Raw genomic sequence first — 18,887 nt, forward strand, 5'->3', positions numbered from 1 at the left:
CATGAATCTTACAGGGTCCATCACCTGTGCAGGACTGTGTTGGCTTAGGACCAGGGAGCTCCAGGAACTATACATGAGCTCTGCACCCTGCCTGTGGGCCAGCACAGCATTTAGGAGATGGAGAGGCAGCTTGTAATTCAGCCTTTTCATGAACACGCTGGTGTGCTTGTGGGCACGTGGCTGTGAAACTCTGCCTGCCTGTGTAACTTCTGATCTTTGCATGGACAAGAGGTCTGCAGCCATTTGTAATAAAGCAGTAAGAAGATAAGTTTTCTTGGAAGATCAAGGGCAGGTTGTGATAATCTGACTTTGTTTAGTCTGAAACTGAGAAGACTGAAGGGAGACATGATAGCGTGTCCGCAGTATGTAAAAGGTGTTTATGCAGAGGCTGGCAAACAAATGTTTTCTGAGGTCAGACTTTAGGGGAAGGGACAACAAAAAAACCTCATTTCAGTTAATGGAAGATTTAGTTTGAAGATTAGCGAGCAAAAATGTCCCTGTCAGAGAAGCAAGTAAGTGTAGAGAAGGAAGTAAAAACCTGGAAATATGCGTTTTGTGTGTTACATTTCCTTCCTTTGAATTTTCAAGAATAAATTAAAGAAGCAGCTCTGGTGTTTTATAGCCAAACTCAAACTTCACCACACGGGGTCGAGTGAGGTGATCTATTCAGTCCTTTTTAGCCATAGAGTTGTACTATTCTGTGACTGCTTTGTAAGGCACAACCCCTCTCTGGTGAAATAATGTTCAACTTTTGAGTCTTCAAACTGATCACTGCCAAGTTCTTTACCAAAGCTTGTATTTTCATTAATTTAGTGTTTTCAATCTACATCAGTTCTACAATTCCAGTAAGAATGCTCTCTTTCAGTGGGCTGTGGTGTAAAGTGAAGCTTAGTGATGTTTGCTTTATATTCTTCATTAATCAGTATTTATACATTTGTAAATAAAATATTTTTAAAAGAGGTCAGAATAGATGTCTCAAGTGAGACTTTAAACAGATTATGTCACATTTCTTTTTTTGTTGTTTTTAGTTTTTCTAAAATTTATAAATATCTTCAGTCTCATATACAAACACATCTGAACAAAGTGTTCTGCACTGAAAAAAAGTCTTGAAGGATTTTGCAGAGGTCCAAAAGAGGGAAGAGAGATGGACATACTCTGCTTTGAAATTAAAACTGGTACAAAAAGGGTTAATAGGCTAGGAGCATGTGTGGAGTCTCATGGGACCTTGCATGACATACGCCACATGTGGCATCTTTCCCTTGCGCTCACTGAGAGCTGTCTACAGAATGAAGGTTAATTTGGTGAAGTAGATACTAAAGGTGACTGGACATCTCTCTATATTTTAGGACTTTAAATTGTAGCAGTGATGGAGTAGATGCCCATTTTAAGTTAGTACATACCCATTTCTGCTTGTGAATCTACACAGCATGGGCTCCGCTGAGATGGCTTTGCTGATCCCAATATGCAAATTCATGAACAGATGAACAAGACTGTGCCAGGTGAGGGTAGTGCTGTGATAATAATAATGAATAAGTAGAGTGAAACCTCTGGATGTACTCTGAGTGGCTGAACCAGGGTTGGTTGGAGAGAACCTTTCAGCCCATTCCTCAAAAAGTTTTGAGATGCATCCAGTTCTGGGCTCCTCAGTACAAGAGAGACATGGACCTCCTGGAGTAGGTCCAGCCCAGGGCTACAAAGATGATTAGGGGACTTGAGCATCTGTCTTCCAAGGAAAGGCTGAGGGAGTTGGGTCTGTTCAACCTCAAGAAAAGATGACTGAGAGATGACCTTATCAATGTATATCAGTACCTGAAGGGTGGATGTCAAAATGATGGAGCCAGGTTCTTCTTGGTGGTGCCAAGCAATGGGACAAGAGCCAACAGGCAGCAACTAATGCATAGGAAGCTCCACCTGAATAGGAGGAAGAATTTCTTTACTGTCTGGGTGACCATGCACTGGAACAGATTACCCAAGGAGGTTGTGGAGTCTCCCTTACTGGAGATATTCGAGAACCATCTGGACAAAACCCTGTGCAATGTGCTCTAAGATACCCCTTCTGGAGCAGGAAGGTTGGACCAGATGATGCACTGTGGTCCTGTCCAGCCTTACCCATTTTCTGAGTCTGTGAATGGAACAATTTTTTTTTTTTCCCCATAGGAGGTGCAAAGAAGGATTTTTGACATTTATAACATTTGCTTCATGTTGTTCTGTACAATAATGGTGTTTCAAATATCACACAACTACTGAAATCCACAAAAGGACTCCTGAATGTGCATGTTTATGTCCTAGTGTTTGATATATATGTAAGATTATGCATCTGCTTGCACACTTGCTGATTTGGGTTTCAGGAAAATACTGGAATGCATTTCATGAAACCAAATATGGTAAGATAAGAAAAATATAAGGACAAGATTTAGCAGTGGCTGGATTTATTTTTTTTTTTACATGAGCAACAGTATATTTACCTTGAAACCATACAGGTGTCTTTTTTATGATTAATAGAGTTATCCAGAGAAGTGGAATAATTGAAGACTGGGGGCAAGATGCAAAATAAAGTATGTGAAAGCAATGGATTAACTGGATGATTGAGTTATCTGGGACAAATATGAAGGTTAATGTGGAGGAAAAAAAGCAAATTATTTCAGCTTTTAAATACAAGAACAGCGTGTTAGGCGGGTGGAACTGGAAGGGTGTCATGGTTATCATGTTAATAGAGTGTAGGGCGTTGGCCGCATGAGAAAGTGAAGGATGAATCCAAGGATGCAATCAAGGATAAATCTTTATTTAGAAAACATCTATTATGCTTTCAGGGTTGTTGAACTCGTTCTGTACAGGAGACTTGTTTAAATGCAGCTTAGTAAAATCATAAAGGAACTTTATGAAATGGAATAACATTATCTGTGTCTGCTATTTGTGAGAATTAATATCCAGAAATGAAGTAAAACAGAAAAATTACTTGTGTTTGTGAAATAAAGACCTATTTATTTTCCATGAACCACAAGAATTGTTTCCTGCAGAGTGGATTATTAGACTGTTGAGCAAAAGAAAAGAGTGAAAATGAGTTATGGACCACTAGGCCTAAGACTGGATTTGCCAGACTTTGCTTACGAATGAACAGGCACACAGAAGAGACCTGGCACAAGTTTTCTCCCTGCGCCATCTCGCTACCAACCCTGGCTGCAGGCCTCTGTTCGGCGGGGGGAGCAAACTGGGGTGTCCTGGACCGTGAGTGTCCAGGGCTGGAGCATGTGTGCCCGCGCGGAGGTGGGAGAACAGCACCATCTGCAGCCCAGCGCTTGGGCTGACTGCGCTCTGCATCCACCCCTGTGGAGAGCTGTGACCGGGGGTCACTGCTGCAGGGCTAACCAGTGATTAAATTCTCCCAGAACTTGTGTGCTTGTTTATTTTTAACAGAATGAGTGAAGTTTACGGTGGGATTCAGTGCAAAACAGGGATTGTGACCAGCGTGTGTATGTGGAGTTTGTTTGGTTTTTTCCTAGCAGTAAATTTTGGGTTTAGAGTAAGGAGATTAAAAAGCATGAGAGACTCGGGGAGGATGTCAGCGTGCGTGCCAGTCTGCATGGAGCTCTGGCTCCCTGACCTCTTGGAGTGACATCAGGTTGGCCATGAACCACAGCTCAGAACCTTCCTGTGCCACGCAGAACGTTGGGGTGGAAATTACCTGAGGTACAGTGGCCCTGCAGCATGTCAAGCAACACTCGTGCTATACATGGGAGAGTCTAAGAAGTCTGTAGAACAAAATAAGTACTCTTGAAGATGTTTAAAGAAGCAACTTGCTTGGCAGATCAGTCACATGGGGATATTTTGACAAATCTGATATTTTGACAGTTACACGCTGCGTGGATCTTGTTACAACCTGTTCAGAATTTTAGAGTGTTAATCAGAAATCATGGTGCATATGTTGGCTTAGTAAACTTTTATTTTTTTTACGTAAATGCATCTTTTTATATGAGGGTTTTTTTTTATTCTTTTCCCATGGCATAGGTTTATTTGTTACCATGCTGTTAGAATTGTCACTGTGATTCCTTAATTTCAAAGGTGAAAGGACTAAACCATACATATTTTCAAAACTTATAGAAAACTGTTTCCTCATGAGTAGCACTTTTAATAAAATTTTTCCTTTTAAAACAAGCTTAAGTATGTTTTTAGGAAGTTAAAACATTAGGGAAACTCATCAGGATGTCAGGATCTCATGCAATGGCCAAAGCAATTTTTCAGCTATCTGAATGCTGACAGCATTTGCCGTGGAACACTGTAATTATATGAGCCCTTAACCATCTGTGTCTATTATCTTGGAGAAAATTGTTTTACTGTAGTTGAAGTGAATGGGACTCCTAAGGGATCTTTTTTTCATGGACATTGAGTCAGATTCTTAAAGAATAAATTTGAAATTTATTGTGAAACTCATGGTGGCCTTGTGCCAGCTGTTGTTTGGACTTACCGGTGACCTCAGTGGTAATTAAGGCCTGACCCTTTTTTTCTCAAACACCCCCCTTACAGTTCTAACATTTGAGCCTTTTCCCATTTTCCTTTGGAAAAGCAGTAATGCTTTATGTTTGTGCCAGGCATTTGATTAACTTTGCTTCCAGAAATGAGGAGAGCGGTACTTGAAAAAACTTTCCTGGGCAATGTGAGCTGAAAAGGCTCAGCTGGATCCCTAATATTATAATTCTCGATAACATCTGGGAATGACTCTGAATTTACAAAGACTTGACAACTGAACTTCAGTTATTCAAAATAAATGTGGTTTGGATTTAATTCTAATTTTGCTTGTTTTGGGAGTGGTAAGAAAAGGTCTAATTTGGCATGTTCTTATAATGATCAATTCAGGTTATTTATAATATAGATAGGGAGACTCCTGGAGTTTTTAAGAAAAATATTTGATTACTGTAGTCCGCTTTCCTAACCTGTAAAAAATGAATAATTTTGCAAGTGTGTGAGCACTCTGCCTTGTTTCCAAGTTGTGCAGCTTGCCAGGGCCACAGTGGTTGTCTCACCTCCGTCAGGGAGTTCCTGGTGGCTTGCAGTCCATGGGCGTTACTTATAGTTGTTCCTGCCCCATCTGATTATATACTGTCTCCTGCCTCTTTTACCTCGACTTTAGATTCTGCAGCACATTCATATTTGTTTCTGCTTCTTCCTACACTATTTCAGTTCAAAATCAGCGGTCCTTGCATTTTAGTTGCCTGTCTAGAACATGCTGCACCCTAACACAAAAGTCTATGAGATATCTACATGTATGCTGGGTGTGCACCCACTGTATACACAAAATTGTGTGTCTTATTTTTCTGCCATATTTACTTCTGAATAAGAAAAAAGCTGTGTTTTCTGTGTTTTCCTAGAATCATCATAGAATAGTTTGGGTTGGAAGGGACCTGTAAAGGTCATCTGGTCCAACCCCCCATGCAATGAGCAGGGACGTCTTCAACTAGATCAGGTTGCTCAGAGCCCTATCCAATCTTACCTTGAATGTTTCCAGGGATGGGGTGTCCACTATCTCTCTGGAAAACCTCTTGCAATGTTTCAACACCCTCACTGTAAAAAAAGTCTTCCTTATATCTAGTTTAAATCTACGCTCATTTAAAACCATTGCACTTTGTCCTATTGTCCTATGGCTTCTTTTTTGCTGTGACTCATAGCAAAACCAGAGATCACTAGGTGCAAGTTTGATTCACTAAGCATGGGCATCTGGGGCTGTTTGAGATGTGTAAGGGTATTCAGGACAGATATCTGTGAGAGTGTGGCCGCACTTATGCAAACCTCAGTCCTTCTGGAGAAGAAGGTGGAGGCCAAGTGGCATGGCCCCTAAACATAAACCAGCCCTACAGATGTGTGACCAGGAAGCTGAATCACGTCTTCCTTCTCTGTCGGCGGGAGCAAGAACCAGGCAGACTGAAGGCAGTGATGACATGTGCTGCAATGCCAGCCCCCTGAGGAGGAAGCTAAACCTGGCAGGCCAGGTACTCTACGGCAGAAGCAGAATGGTACATAAGGGTGGAACTGATAGCAACTTGATTGTAAAAACAGCTGGGTGTGCCAGCTGAACAGTAAGATAAAGCTGTGTGAGTTATGTGGGGTGTCAGATTGCTAGCTTTTGGAGGTGGCAGCCATCGTCACGGTCTTCATTTGTCAAGTGCCTCACATACTGGAGTCTGGAGGCAAGATTGTGGCTCTGTGACTGCTACAATTTTAAAAGCTGGTTTTTACTGGCAGCACAGAGATTCCCCAGGGCACTGGACTGCAAAGCTTAAGCTTGCTGGAAAAGGGTAATATGGAAATATGTTATGCTCATATCAAGGAGAATGGAGCTTTCCTTACCATGAATATAGTATACATGCCAGAAGATGAAGATCAGAAGATGAATCACTTCTGAAACAGTGCCTTACATTCGTTCCGTTCCTTTTCAATGATGAAGCCATTTTGCTTCTCTTTAAGTTTTGTCAGATGCCCCTCAGCCACTCAGTGTTTCCCACATCTTCCTTAAAGAATTTCTTCTCATGCCCATATTATCAAATCTGCCACACTCACATAGGCATATTGCAGAAAGTTGCTTGAGGCAACCTGTAACCTACTTCGCATGTGGACCTTGCAAAATGTAGGGCTGACAATTCTGCGATTTTATTGAAAAGCCACAAGAACCGTTACGAAATATCACGGCATCAGCAGATCCTCACACATCCATCCAGGGAACCCCATCTGCATCCAGTACTTGTGCTACTATCTGTTCTGAAGAAGGCTAAATATGGCAGTTAAGTAGCAATGAACTAGTTATATTTGTTGTTAGTTTCAAGATCTAAGAATTCATTATATGTGTTGAGAGACAAGAGTTGCCTAAGTGATAGAGAGAGGTGATTTTGCAAGCTTTTCCTTAAGTGGCAGTGTAGGATCTCTTGAGAAGCTCAAGATGCTTCTTTTAGAAGTAATCTGCTGCTTTGAATGAACATGTTTGCTCACATCAGTTGCTCAAATACATAGTTTTAGGTGCACATCCGCTGCTCAGAGTCATGGAAGAAATTCCTTGTTATGTTGTGCTGTACCAGGATGACTGACGTAGTATGTCCTAAATAATTAATCTTCACAGTAAGTGTCAGCCAGTGGCAGAACTAAGACAGACATATAAGGTGTACTGCTGGTTTTCCTGTGTTGACAGCTCTATGCCAGTTTCTTCATAGCCAGTGTGAGTTCATCTCTGAAGCATCTGTGATTTCTAGAAAGATAAGCTGGGGAAGATGGTTGTCTCTGTAGTACTTAGGAAACCTCAGAGCATAAGAAACAAACAGAAGGTCAACAGATGTGTGCTGTGAGAGACAAACTAGCAGGATAGCAAGACATCTTGCATCTAATGGAAAATAAAAGCAGAAATGGTAATATTTTCTTATCCCACAATTCAGATACCTGCATATTGGGCAATTCCCCTGAGTTGTATGTTGAAAAGAGTGTAGGCGTTGACCTGGTGTTGCACAGACAGTTCTTTCAGTGTCTTTCAGAGGTACACTCCATTCCTCTGTCCTTAACCTGATGTCCTTCCATCCCTCTGGCCACCAGCGTGTACTGTGAATCTGCTCTGGCTTGGGATTCTGCTCTCCAAAGGGAAGTGGAGAGTGATATGTCCTGAGGGACTAAGCAGGCAACCCTCTCACAGGGTTTATCTTAAAAAAAACTTGCCTGCTTTTGTCAGGAAGAGCCTAGCACTCAGGTTGGCATAGTTCTTTGAAAGTAAAATTAAAAAGTCACAATTGTTTTGGGTTGAAAACTAAAGACGCTTGTGCTTTTCATCTTTTAAGCATTTACCATGATCAACTTGTTTGTATCAGGGACTTCAGTGATTTACATGGCTTCCCTTTTCTTGCCTTTCACCACAGATGTGATAGCAGAACACCTGTTTTGTTTCTTCATTCAGCTTAACAGTACTTCAGTATTACCAGAGAAATTTCCTCTGGGAATTTTTTTTACACTAATTGTTTGCAGAATTTTTTAAAAAATTCATAACTAAAATTAAAATGATACTGTATGTACATGAGTTTGTAAAGCTAGGTATATGTATATATAAGAATATTGTGTTGTAACTTGACTGTCTATGCAGAGTCTGTATAAGTGTTTTGGAAAACATCAGTTGTAATTCCTTATGGAACACTCTTCTAAATGACTTGTTCTGGCTAGTCTTCAGCACAAGCATAAATATGTTGTGATACTACTCTAAATTAAGATCATGGTCTTTATGAAACAGATTTTAGGGTAATTTCACGTTTAAAAATAGGAATAAGAAAACTTGAGAACACAAAAGCATTTCTGAAACTAAGCTTAGGTATGGAGACAGTTATTTATTCAACAGAAATTCCCCTGAAAGTCAGGTAAGCAGAGTTCTCATATAAAGTCAAAGATCTGGGTCGATTCTTGTTGCCCTCATCATACATATAGAAATGTTGGCAGTCAGTGTCCCATAGATCTCATATTGGAAGTACAGCTCATCTGTGGTATAGGTGATAAAGAAAATTTCTGATGTTGCATTTTATTCTCTCAAAGCTTAGGAAGCTTTGAGTCTGGTGGTTCAATGGGAGCACCTGGGAACTCACATTAAATTATAGCTGGGAAGCCCTCAACCTCTGCCCTATCTGGCAATATCAAAAATCTCTTCTTCTGAAAAATTAGGTCCTTTTTGTCACGTTCAAAGAGCTGCTGGACGAAATTGTTAAAAATATTTCATTTAAGCTAATGCTAAGAAACAAGAAGTTCGCCTGTGAACAGACATCTCCCAGCTTTGTTGTGCCTGTCAGAAAAGCTAGGGCTTCTGGCTGTCTCTTGTCATTGTACCTGCTCCCTCACTTGTGGTTGGCCTTGCAGAGTCTGGTGGTTATCAGCCCTGCTCAACCATTTATTGGGGGACACCACAGGAGGGGATCATTTGGATTGGTGTCTGCTCGTGGAAGGGTGGTGCTGGGTGTAGGAAGCATTAACCTCTGCCGCTGGCATGGCAGGTGGGAAGGCCTGTGCATGTCTTTGGCTTCACTAGATCAACCTAATGTCATATTTCTTTGGTATGGTGGATAAGGCGGATGTGTGAGTCGGGAAAACTAAGTACTGGGAAACCTGAGGTGACAATACATGTTATTAATTGGTGGATGGTATGCTTTGATTAGTAATAAGTTTAAGGCCAGAAAGTATGTTACTTTTGTCCTGACTGCAGTGAACGTGCATGCCGATGATAAGATATATGTCGTGTGTATTTTTTACAATTCATTGGATCTAGCTATTGTTGTCTTAGTTGTCATTATTTAGTAGGTGGGTATCTGATATAATTTAAATTGTCAGATACTGATTTTTTCACTGCTACGCGCATTCATTACCTGTAACTTCATATTATTTTTCTTTTCATTAAAATCATATAAGGTGTGATAGAACTGTGTGAGTTCAGATGTAGCAGTAAATTTTGCCTATTAAAATTGATTTGGATTTGTAAATTTGTCATGAATGTGAATAAATTTAGAAAGCAATGTTGAGGTATATCTGAGGTTTATCTGTATATTAAAAGATGTATGCTAATATGAGTGTGAATTCTCAGGTATAAATGGGGATCTTGTATTTAATTTTTGCATTTTTCTATACAGGTTCGAAAGCATGTGAATGACCTATATGAAGACCTAAGAGATGGACATAACTTGATCTCACTTTTAGAAGTCCTTTCTGGAGACACCTTGGTAAGCTTTTAGATCAGCATGCAATGATTCCATATTGTTGTTTATGCATTTTCTCTGTTTGTTAACTCCTTGTGTATTGACTGCTGGAGGTTTCTTTGATATTTTCTGTAATCTGTGACCAGATACCAAAGACACAAGTTATATTTCTCTTGGTAAAATATGTTACTGTGAATTCTGTGGGGGAATGCAATCTGTTTCTTCATTTCTTGTGGTCAGAGAGACTTCCTTTCTTAGTAGGGTAATGCACTATTTTTTTTCTGTTCTTTCTTTTTCTTTCCAATTTTTGTTTTAACAAGTATTGGATGCTTAATATCTTTTTGCATTAAAGGGAGTAACTGACAAATAACAAGGATAAAATGTCCCTGAAATTGTCTAACACACTCCTCAGGTGTCATTTCCTTTCTTTGTGAGCATTACTTCCCTTGCTTTGTATTTGTTCTCTTCATTATGTTCTTCTTTTCATGCTCTTCTTTTCATTTGTGGTCTGTCTTGTGTTTTTGCTGTCCTGTCTCCCGTCTGTTATATTCATTAGCCAAGAGAGCGAGATTTTTTGAAGACCTTACGGTTGGTGAGTTCAACAGAAGCATGCGCAAATGAACAGCATGAGGATGTGGAGGATGAGGATAAGGGGGTAGGTGCCGACCCCCATAACTGTACTAATGTAGTGTTTGAAGTGTGGTGTCTGCTAATGCAAATTCGTAGTTTGGTGTGCTGCAGTAGTCGGCTGTAGAAAGGACAAAAGAAACTGTGTTGGTAAACCAGGATATGTGTGTTCATGACGGAGGTACGGTAAAGACAAATTTTGATTTAGCCTTTTTGTGAACAGCTGAAATGAAAATGTTCAAGATTTTTTACTTGTTTTCTTTGATTAAACTGTAAAAAACCATGGTGCAAATGTATACTGGACAATGCTATCGAGATGTTATAAGCTTTTTTAATAATAGATAGGGAATTACCATAATTCTGTTAAACTAAGACTTTTTTTTAAACTTGCAAATAGTATTGTCCATATACAAGTAATTTAGACAAAGACTTGCTCTTCTTAGTGAAGTCAATAGCAAATTATCGATTTGTCTTAATTAGAAGCACCAGTCTACCGTGCCTGTGGTATACGTGACATAATGTTGGATAACATCTTGAAATAAGAAAATTCAGATGCACAGATCTATTTGTTAAAATTTACCACACATAATAGTTATTTTTATCAAAGCAGATAGATTAGAAGTTACAGCTTTGGGTAGTGGTTACTAAGAATATGGATAGTTTGCAGAGTCTATCTTTCTTGAAATAAATACCGAATTATTGTTTCACCGTATTTTGTCCATCCAGAAGGGAAATATCTACTTAAAAAGTGTAAAACACCAAGTGCTTGTTAGTCCAAGTGAGCTGTTTCATGCCTTTTTAGACCTTGCATCATTGGCATTTGCTAAAGCAACTTGCTATCATAGGGCCTGAGTGCCTCCCTGGCTCCCATGAGTTGTTTTGCAGTTGTGATTTCAGTGGAATTTGTGTGCTTTTTTCTGGAACGTAACATAACTCAAAAGGCTACACTTTTTTAAAAAAACACATATTTCCCCTCTGAGATGCTATACCTAACTATATAGATGGGGATTTATTATACCTTCTTTGTTGTGGAAAACCAAGTTCCAGGTCTGCAGTCCTTTGTTCCCTCTGTTGAAGCTACTTGATAACAAGGACTGCAATGCTTGATCCTGAGCTATAGGTGTGAAAAACAAGGGGCTAAATAGAAGATTATATAATGGAAATTAAAATTCCGTGTTTCAGTTTTTGCTCCTTATTCAGCTCCATTTTCCTCCGTTTCTTTTTGGCAAGCATCTCATACTCCACAGGGGGGAAAAAAGGCAGTTGAGGAGGGATTGGGCTTATCTGTGTGTTTTGTGGTGATTATCTGAGGAAATACTCATATTCATGGCTGTTCTCTAGCAATTATAGTCTGCTTCAGTTTATTGCTGTGAACGTTTGTGAAAAATCTGAAATAAGGAAGAATAGAAGGATTTGGATATGATGTTGATGATATAAGTTTAACTGCTTTCCCATGCTGGTCTGTGACAGCTAAGTATGCGTTTTCTGTGTGGTTCTTCTTCTTGGTAATTTTACACTAACTGCATGCAGTTTTGCCATTTTTTCCATTAACACACCGCTTGTGCTTATTTTACAGTTTTTTTCTTGATGGTTTTGACTTTGCTTTGGGAAGAGTGATTTGTTAGTTCTTTTCACACTTTAAAATATTCTACTCGAGTCAAGAGTTTAAACTTATGCTCTAAGACTGTATATGTTGTATTATTCTGTTTGGACGAAGATACTATCTTTATTAGATGCTTTAAAAAAATATGTGTAGATATCATAGTGATTATGCAGTCATACCATTAAGTCATGAAGTTGCATACAGAGGTAAGCTTTTCCATCACAGAGTTTATCAGAACAATATAAAGGTCCATGACATTACTTACATTTTGCTTAGTACACTGTGAATATTTTATAATAATAAATTGCACTTTAGTTTCTGTAGGTAATAGCCCTCTTGGCCTTAATAGTACTTTACAGGGAATGGTTGTCAGCCTGCATGGATCAAAGTTGCAGCTGGGAACCACTGATCTCTCTTGCTATCTACTCTGCTAAAAAGCTTCAACTATAGTTAAAAAAAAATATTCAAAGCACAATTTCCCACCAAAGGTATTGATTTCATTAAAACTGCAGTGCTTCAAATGTTCTACACGGTATCTTTTACATCAGACTGTTCTTTTGTCTGATGAGAAAATCTCACAACTATTGTTTTCCAATTTTAGCCCCGAGAAAAAGGTCGGATGCGTTTTCACAGACTCCAGAACGTCCAAATTGCACTGGACTATTTGAAAAAACGCCAGGTATGATGAAAATTAAAAAAAAAAAACCCATGAAAATTTTGTCACCTATAGCTAATAAATAAAAAATGTCCTACTTTGTCTTTTATGCATGTTGTGTAACAGCTGCTTGTGTAGGCTTGGCTTTATGTCATACTTGAGATGGATAAGCAAGATGTGGCAAAGTTAACTTTGCACCACCCTTCTCTGAGCAATAACAACACACTCTGTGTGATATGTGGTATTAAAGAGGAGAAAATTGTGTGTGAGTTCCTAAGGAGAACTGTCTTTCATGCTGCCGAGACACTAACTGGTTTGCAGTTTTGTTCAAAGTCTAATTTGTATTGCAAAATGCAGATTCAAGGAAATTAGAATGTTGTATGGGAATTCCTTATTTTGATTTTATTTGTTTTGGGAAAATCTCGAACCTTGATCTCGATGAAAGCAAAACTGGTCCTGTAGAAAGGCAGCAGAGTTACGTACCTGGACTGTGGAAGATCCAGTCTTAATTTCACCTGTATCTCCTTTAAGCCAGACACTTGAAATCCACACTGCTAAGCGGTTTTCTGCTACTGCTTTTAAATTCTTTTAAATGCTTACAGCATTCTTGCTTTCTCCCTTCACAAAACAGCAATTTAAAAAAGTATCCAAAATATGGAAGGAAAAACTGTTTCTCCCTATCCATCCCATCCCATTCCAATGAAGTGACACTGAAAATCTGCTTTTTGATTGATTGATATAAAAAAATAATTATTTGCTACTTCAAAGGTTTGAATTTATCTATGGTTAGCAAAACATAGATAGATACTTATTTGGTTATAAAACTAAGTGTCCTTTTGTATTTTGAGTGAAATTGCAAACTTGTCTTTTGGGTCACTGAGTATATGTGTACTGAGAACTCAATCTCCCTTTGCTGAGTTCAAAGCAAACTTTTCCTGTTAACCTAAGTGAGCCACTGAACAAATAACACTACAAAGTAAATGAGTGGCTACTTGAAATGATGGTCATACCGGTATTTTTATGCAGCAAGACCTCAGCACTTGTGCTGCACCATGCCTTATTTATACACAGCAGACCATGTATATTAAAGTGCAGGAGATATAGGATCAGATCACCCCCATGTTTATGAACGTGTGTGTTGATGGGAACCACAAGACTCCATCACACAGCTGTTGATTGTGATCTGAGGATTTTTGTGTTTTCTTTAGCCTTATGGTTTTGTGTAGATGACTGTATTCTGGAGTGCTTATAGGGCTTTGGTCTTCTTGGTAAATTGTCACTGAGACTTGCAGTTGATTAAAGTTTCATCCCTCTGGTAGGTGTTTCTAAACCATATTTAGGAGGTAACTTGCTCAGGTTGGCTGTATAACCTCCAAAACCAATGCTTTATTGTGATTGTAGGGCAGAGAAATCCTACATATTGATAATTTGGAAACCTGACTTGAGAATTAGACCAGAACTGTGGAATATACTGTCTTTCTTGCAGATATAGTGGTTTGGCACTTTTTTTCCTTCAAAATAGTTAAGATTTTGTAGCAAATCAAGAGGAGGACATGCCTTTGCTCGTTCAACTGATAACAGGGTATATATTCAAAAGCATGTGCATGTAACTTTACTAATGTTGGCATAAAATGCCTTTTAGCTGACTCATCTTAAACTGCTAGGCTATATGGGTACATAATACAAATAGAGAAATTAAATGAATTATTAAAATATGACAAAGAAAATGGAATTATTGAACTCACTCTTAAGTGCGAGGTTATGGGAGTGGCAATAATAACAGCTTTTGTTTTCATCCTGTTAACCATTTCTTGTTATAGCACTGTGATTGAGTGCAGCATCAGAAGTGATAATAATTGTTGTCATTAAGCCATTGGTTATTTAAATGTGGTACTAAATTCTTAGTTTTATTAAGCCAGAGCATTGTGTTTTAGTAAGCCAGTTCTCCTGCTGCTGAATTCTTACTCTGGCACAGGAAAGTGTGGGATGGAAGGAAGACAGTGTTAACTTCCCAGGGCTTAGCACTGCCCTGGGACTAATACACCAGCTACAGATCATTATATTCTTGTTATCTTTCCCTGCTTTGTCATACCTTCTCCTTTTGACAAGAATGGAGGAAAAGGGTATTTGGCATGGGGAGCAGATCTGCTGGCCTAGTGACAGCTGAGGATCTTCCCAGCTTGATGTGAGTGGGAGAGGGCAATTCCTAGCAGGCTGCTTAGAGCCAGAATGCTTTTGAGAATTAAAAAATCCCCAACAGACTAGGCTCAGGAAGTGAGTAGTGCATCCTTTACAATCATACTGTGTAACGCAGTATGTGTTTGTGGCATATTTATTTCAATTTTGTCTGTATTTTCTTTCTACGATGGCAGGTGAAACTGGTTAACATCAGAAATGATGATATAACAGATGGGAATCCCAAATTGACTTTGGGGTTGATATGGACCATAATTTTGCACTTTCAGGTAAGCCTAGTTTTGCTTGACAGTATGTTTTTGGTCATATTCTTGCATACAGTTATGATGAACGCATCCGCTTAGACAGGACTCCATAGATTACGTCTCTAATGTATATTTGAAGGTTTTGATGATGTATCTTATTTTATAATGTAAACTGAACCTCAAGATGTTTGTCTGCTAGTTACCTGTTTGTGGAGTGAGAGAAAAATAGCTTCAGTTTTGAACATCATTAAAGACAATAGTTGATATATTCCTTCCAGCTTTTGGACAAACGGGTATTGTATTATTCCATAGACTTCTTTTGATGTGTTTTATTCCACAGACTTCTTTTGATGTGTATTAAAATATATCAAAAAGGTTTTTGTCTTCAGGATCTGAATTTCTCTGCTGATATGAGTATTTTAGCAAGCAGTGCTTTCAGCCTCTTAGAGCAATTCGTAACACGTCAGCATTTGTTTCTAGCCCCAGTGATGGTAGTGCAGGTCACACTAGGTGGCACTCTGGTTGTTGTACACTGGCGGGATTGTGTACAGTATAATGCAGCCTTACAGTGTGTGGTGTTAAATTGCTCCTCAAAATGAGGCTTTCATAATGGCCATGGCTGTGGATGATGTAATTCAGATGACAGATAATTCCCATTTAGTGACTGCAGCATTGTTAGCGATAAACTCCCTGCACTGTTGGCATTTTAAAAGATCAGATATTTACACAATCACACAGAAAAAGCATGGTTCACTTAAGAATGTTCCACACTGGATTTATGACTGAAAAAATTTCTTAAAAAGAAAAACCCAGAAAGGCTGTTAGGATCTAATGTGCCGTTCTGCAGATCCTAACGAGGAGCAGAAACATGAATAGGGACAGTGGGGCCCTGGTTTAAACAGGGTGCACAGGGTGCACAGCTTAGCCAGTAGCAAAGACTGAGAGCTCCCCTAATTGTGTCAGTCTTTGCTGCCACATAGTTATATGGAGAGAAAAAAGACTGGGTTTAAATATATTTAAGTATGACATACAGAATTAGGCAGTGATTGAATGTTGTTGTATTTTAAGAAATTATTAGCAACTTCCTAATAGAAGCTGTTAGCGGAATTTAAGCCTTTACTTGATGTATATTTTATCTTTCTAAACCTGATTAATAGGTTTTTGCAGAACTGAAATTGTGTTTCTCTCACTAGCTGAAGCACAGGGCATCTGGCACAATTTTGGGTGCTTATAAATAGTAGTGAAAGTTAGAGCTACTACTTAGTTACAGTTGTAAAAATTAATGAAAAGGAAAAACATTTATATAAAAGAACTAGTTTAGGTGAGCTGGTGTAACAAGGATTTTCTCCTGTAAGGTATCTAGCTCCATATGAAGTATGTTAAAACATTTAGATTGTACCTGAAACACACTTACTTCAATATATCTTGACCACAATAATTGCCAATTAAATGTCTGCAAGTACAATTCAGATCTTACAGATCTATCAGAATAGACTATTTCAGTTGGAAGGGACATACAATGCCTGACCGATTTAGGGCCGATTAAAAGTTAAAGCATGTTGCTAAGGGTACTCTCCAAATGCCTCTTAAATACCTACAGGGTTGGGGCACCAACTACCTCTCTAGGAAACCTGTTCCTGTGTCTGACCACCCTCTCAGTAAAGAAACGCTTCCTGATGTCCAGTCTAAACCTCCCCTGGCAGAGTTTTGGATCATTGCCAAGCCTCCTGTCACTAGATAATAGAGAGAAGGGCTCAGCACATCCCTCTCCACTCCTCAGGAAGCTGTAAAGCAGTGATGTCACTCCTCAGCCTCCCTTTCTCCAAACTAGGCAAACCCAAAGTCCTCAGCCGTTCCTTTTAGGACATACCTTCCAGCCCTTTCACCAGCTCTGTTGTTCTCCTCTGGACACATTCAAAGACATTCGAATCCTTTGTAAACTCTGGGGCCCAGACCTGCACACAGTTCGCAATGTGAGGCTGCACCAATTCTGAGTGCAGTGGGATGATTACCTCTCCTCTACTGTGTTTGATGTACAGCAGGAAGGGGTTTTCCCTCTTGGTGATCAGTTTTTTAACAAAATAATATCTTTAAAAAATGGTGAAAAAATAATTTTAAGAATGAGTAGTGGTTCTTGACTAAATATTAAACTTCATTAGTAAATATGAAATAACTGAAGAATAGAATTTTAACAAAAAATATTTTCTGTCTTTTTGCTGTTAATGGCTGCAGTGCCTACACTGAAAGCAGAAGGGATTTATGTAAAGTGAGGTAAGGGGCACCCTCTGTACTAGTCTGTGCCTGCGTGACATTTACTGCTATACCACTTCTTCTGAAGAATATGGTAATTTGGTGTCAGTCATTGACACCTGTACATGGCTTATTCAGGTTTAGAATGTGAAGTTCAGAAGAATGTGCATACTTAACACCTCACGTAGTTTTTTTATCTTCACTTAGATTTCAAATGAGGGAAAAATCTGAACAGAAAAGTCTAACAGTGGAGTCTTCACAAAGAGATAAAAGCTTCATGATAATAACTATGTATTGTTAATGTAGTGTGCATGGATTAATCCTCTAGTTATCGGGAAAGTTGTGATCAGATTCAGTTTGACATTAAGACACCTAAGTCCAGGTGCTTATGGGGAGCTATGTTCTTATGCATTAAGTGTCTAAATTGTCCCTGTAATCTGATAATCTGAACCTTGAATAATCTGAGATTTAGTCTATACGTTTAGTATAGCCTACAGAGTGAGTCAACTAACTAGCTACTAGAGGTTCCTTCTGTTTGACTAAACATAAATGTCTCTGTCGTTGGAGATTTATGAGACAGCCATGCAAGTATGAGAAACATGACATAGGTCTTATGGGAAACCCACTCTCATCTGGGAAGAGACAAAGCAGGCAGGATAAACTGCTTCTTAAATTGTGGTAAACATGTTTAGCAGTGGATGTGATGGCTGGAATGCTAGGCAATACGGTGGGTGAGGTTGGTGGAGCACTTCAGATCACTTGAAGTAGATGCCTAGAGCACTTACGGAACTATTCAGTTGTCCAGCATCGGTGCTTAGTGTGTTCTGATGTGTGTGTGCTGTATATGCTATCCCATGTAGATATCTTAGGTAGTTTTAAGTGTTACAAATGTTCTAGCTGGTTAATTGGCTTTTTCCTTATGTCTCTGATTCAGGGTGTGAAACACTGCTGTTCAATCGGTTGATTGTACTAACAAGATCCCCAGGGCTTTTGATTTGGTTTCCTAAAAACAGATGGCATTTGGGTGATATCTGAGGTGTACTAGACTATCCAGGATATGCATGAGGGGTTCTCTGATGAGACACCAGACCTGTGAGAGAGCCATGTTCTTCCAGACCTGTAGCTGGAAGCCAATTGGGATATAGGAGGATATCTCAAAGAGTTTCAGAAGCCCATGTTGAGGAAACCAAATCCTGCCCCTAGTGGATAAAATGGTCTCTTCAAAACCTAGCTAGCATGTAAACATGAATATGTAGACACCTGTACTGGGATGTCTTAACCTGAATTACCCCTTAAATTTTTTTTAGCATTTGCAAAGGTAATTAATTTCTCAGTGAGTGTAAGAAACTATTTGCTGTGTGATGTTACTGGCTCTGTTGCACATCATTTGTGTGTATTCTAATAACACTGCAATCTGGGAAGTAGTCAAGATGCCAGAGGGTTTTTTTGGCTGTTGTTTGTGGCTTATTGATTCTCTGAATCATGGTCCTTATCTGGAGGATAATATTTCCTCAAAATAGAAAATCCCTCTGATTATTGGAATGAATTTAGGAATGATTTAGGGGAAACACATGATGAACAAAAATAAAAGATAATACACATCTGAGGATTATGTTTCT

General features: G+C 39.0%; 1 protein-coding gene across 30 annotated transcripts in view; it reads left to right on the forward strand.

Annotated features, from left to right (window-relative positions):
• DST (dystonin) overlaps positions 1-18,887 on the forward strand; it is a 306,991-nt gene that overhangs the window by 100,604 nt on the left and 187,500 nt on the right. For 22 of the 30 annotated variants that reach the window (XM_032682528.1, XM_032682533.1, XM_032682525.1 and 19 more), the window contains 4 exons: positions 9,627-9,716; positions 10,249-10,347; positions 12,524-12,601; positions 14,950-15,042. In XM_032682528.1, coding sequence (XP_032538419.1) covers positions 9,627-9,716; positions 10,249-10,347; positions 12,524-12,601; positions 14,950-15,042 — 360 coding nt within the window. The remainder of the gene's footprint in view (positions 1-9,626; positions 9,717-10,248; positions 10,348-12,523; positions 12,602-14,949; positions 15,043-18,887) is intronic. The other 8 variants (XM_032682545.1, XM_032682540.1, XM_032682556.1 and 5 more) reach the window with 2 other exon arrangements.

This window comes from Chiroxiphia lanceolata, chromosome 3 (genome assembly GCF_009829145.1).
Source record: "Chiroxiphia lanceolata isolate bChiLan1 chromosome 3, bChiLan1.pri, whole genome shotgun sequence".
Classification (NCBI taxonomy): Eukaryota; Metazoa; Chordata; class Aves; order Passeriformes; family Pipridae; genus Chiroxiphia; species Chiroxiphia lanceolata.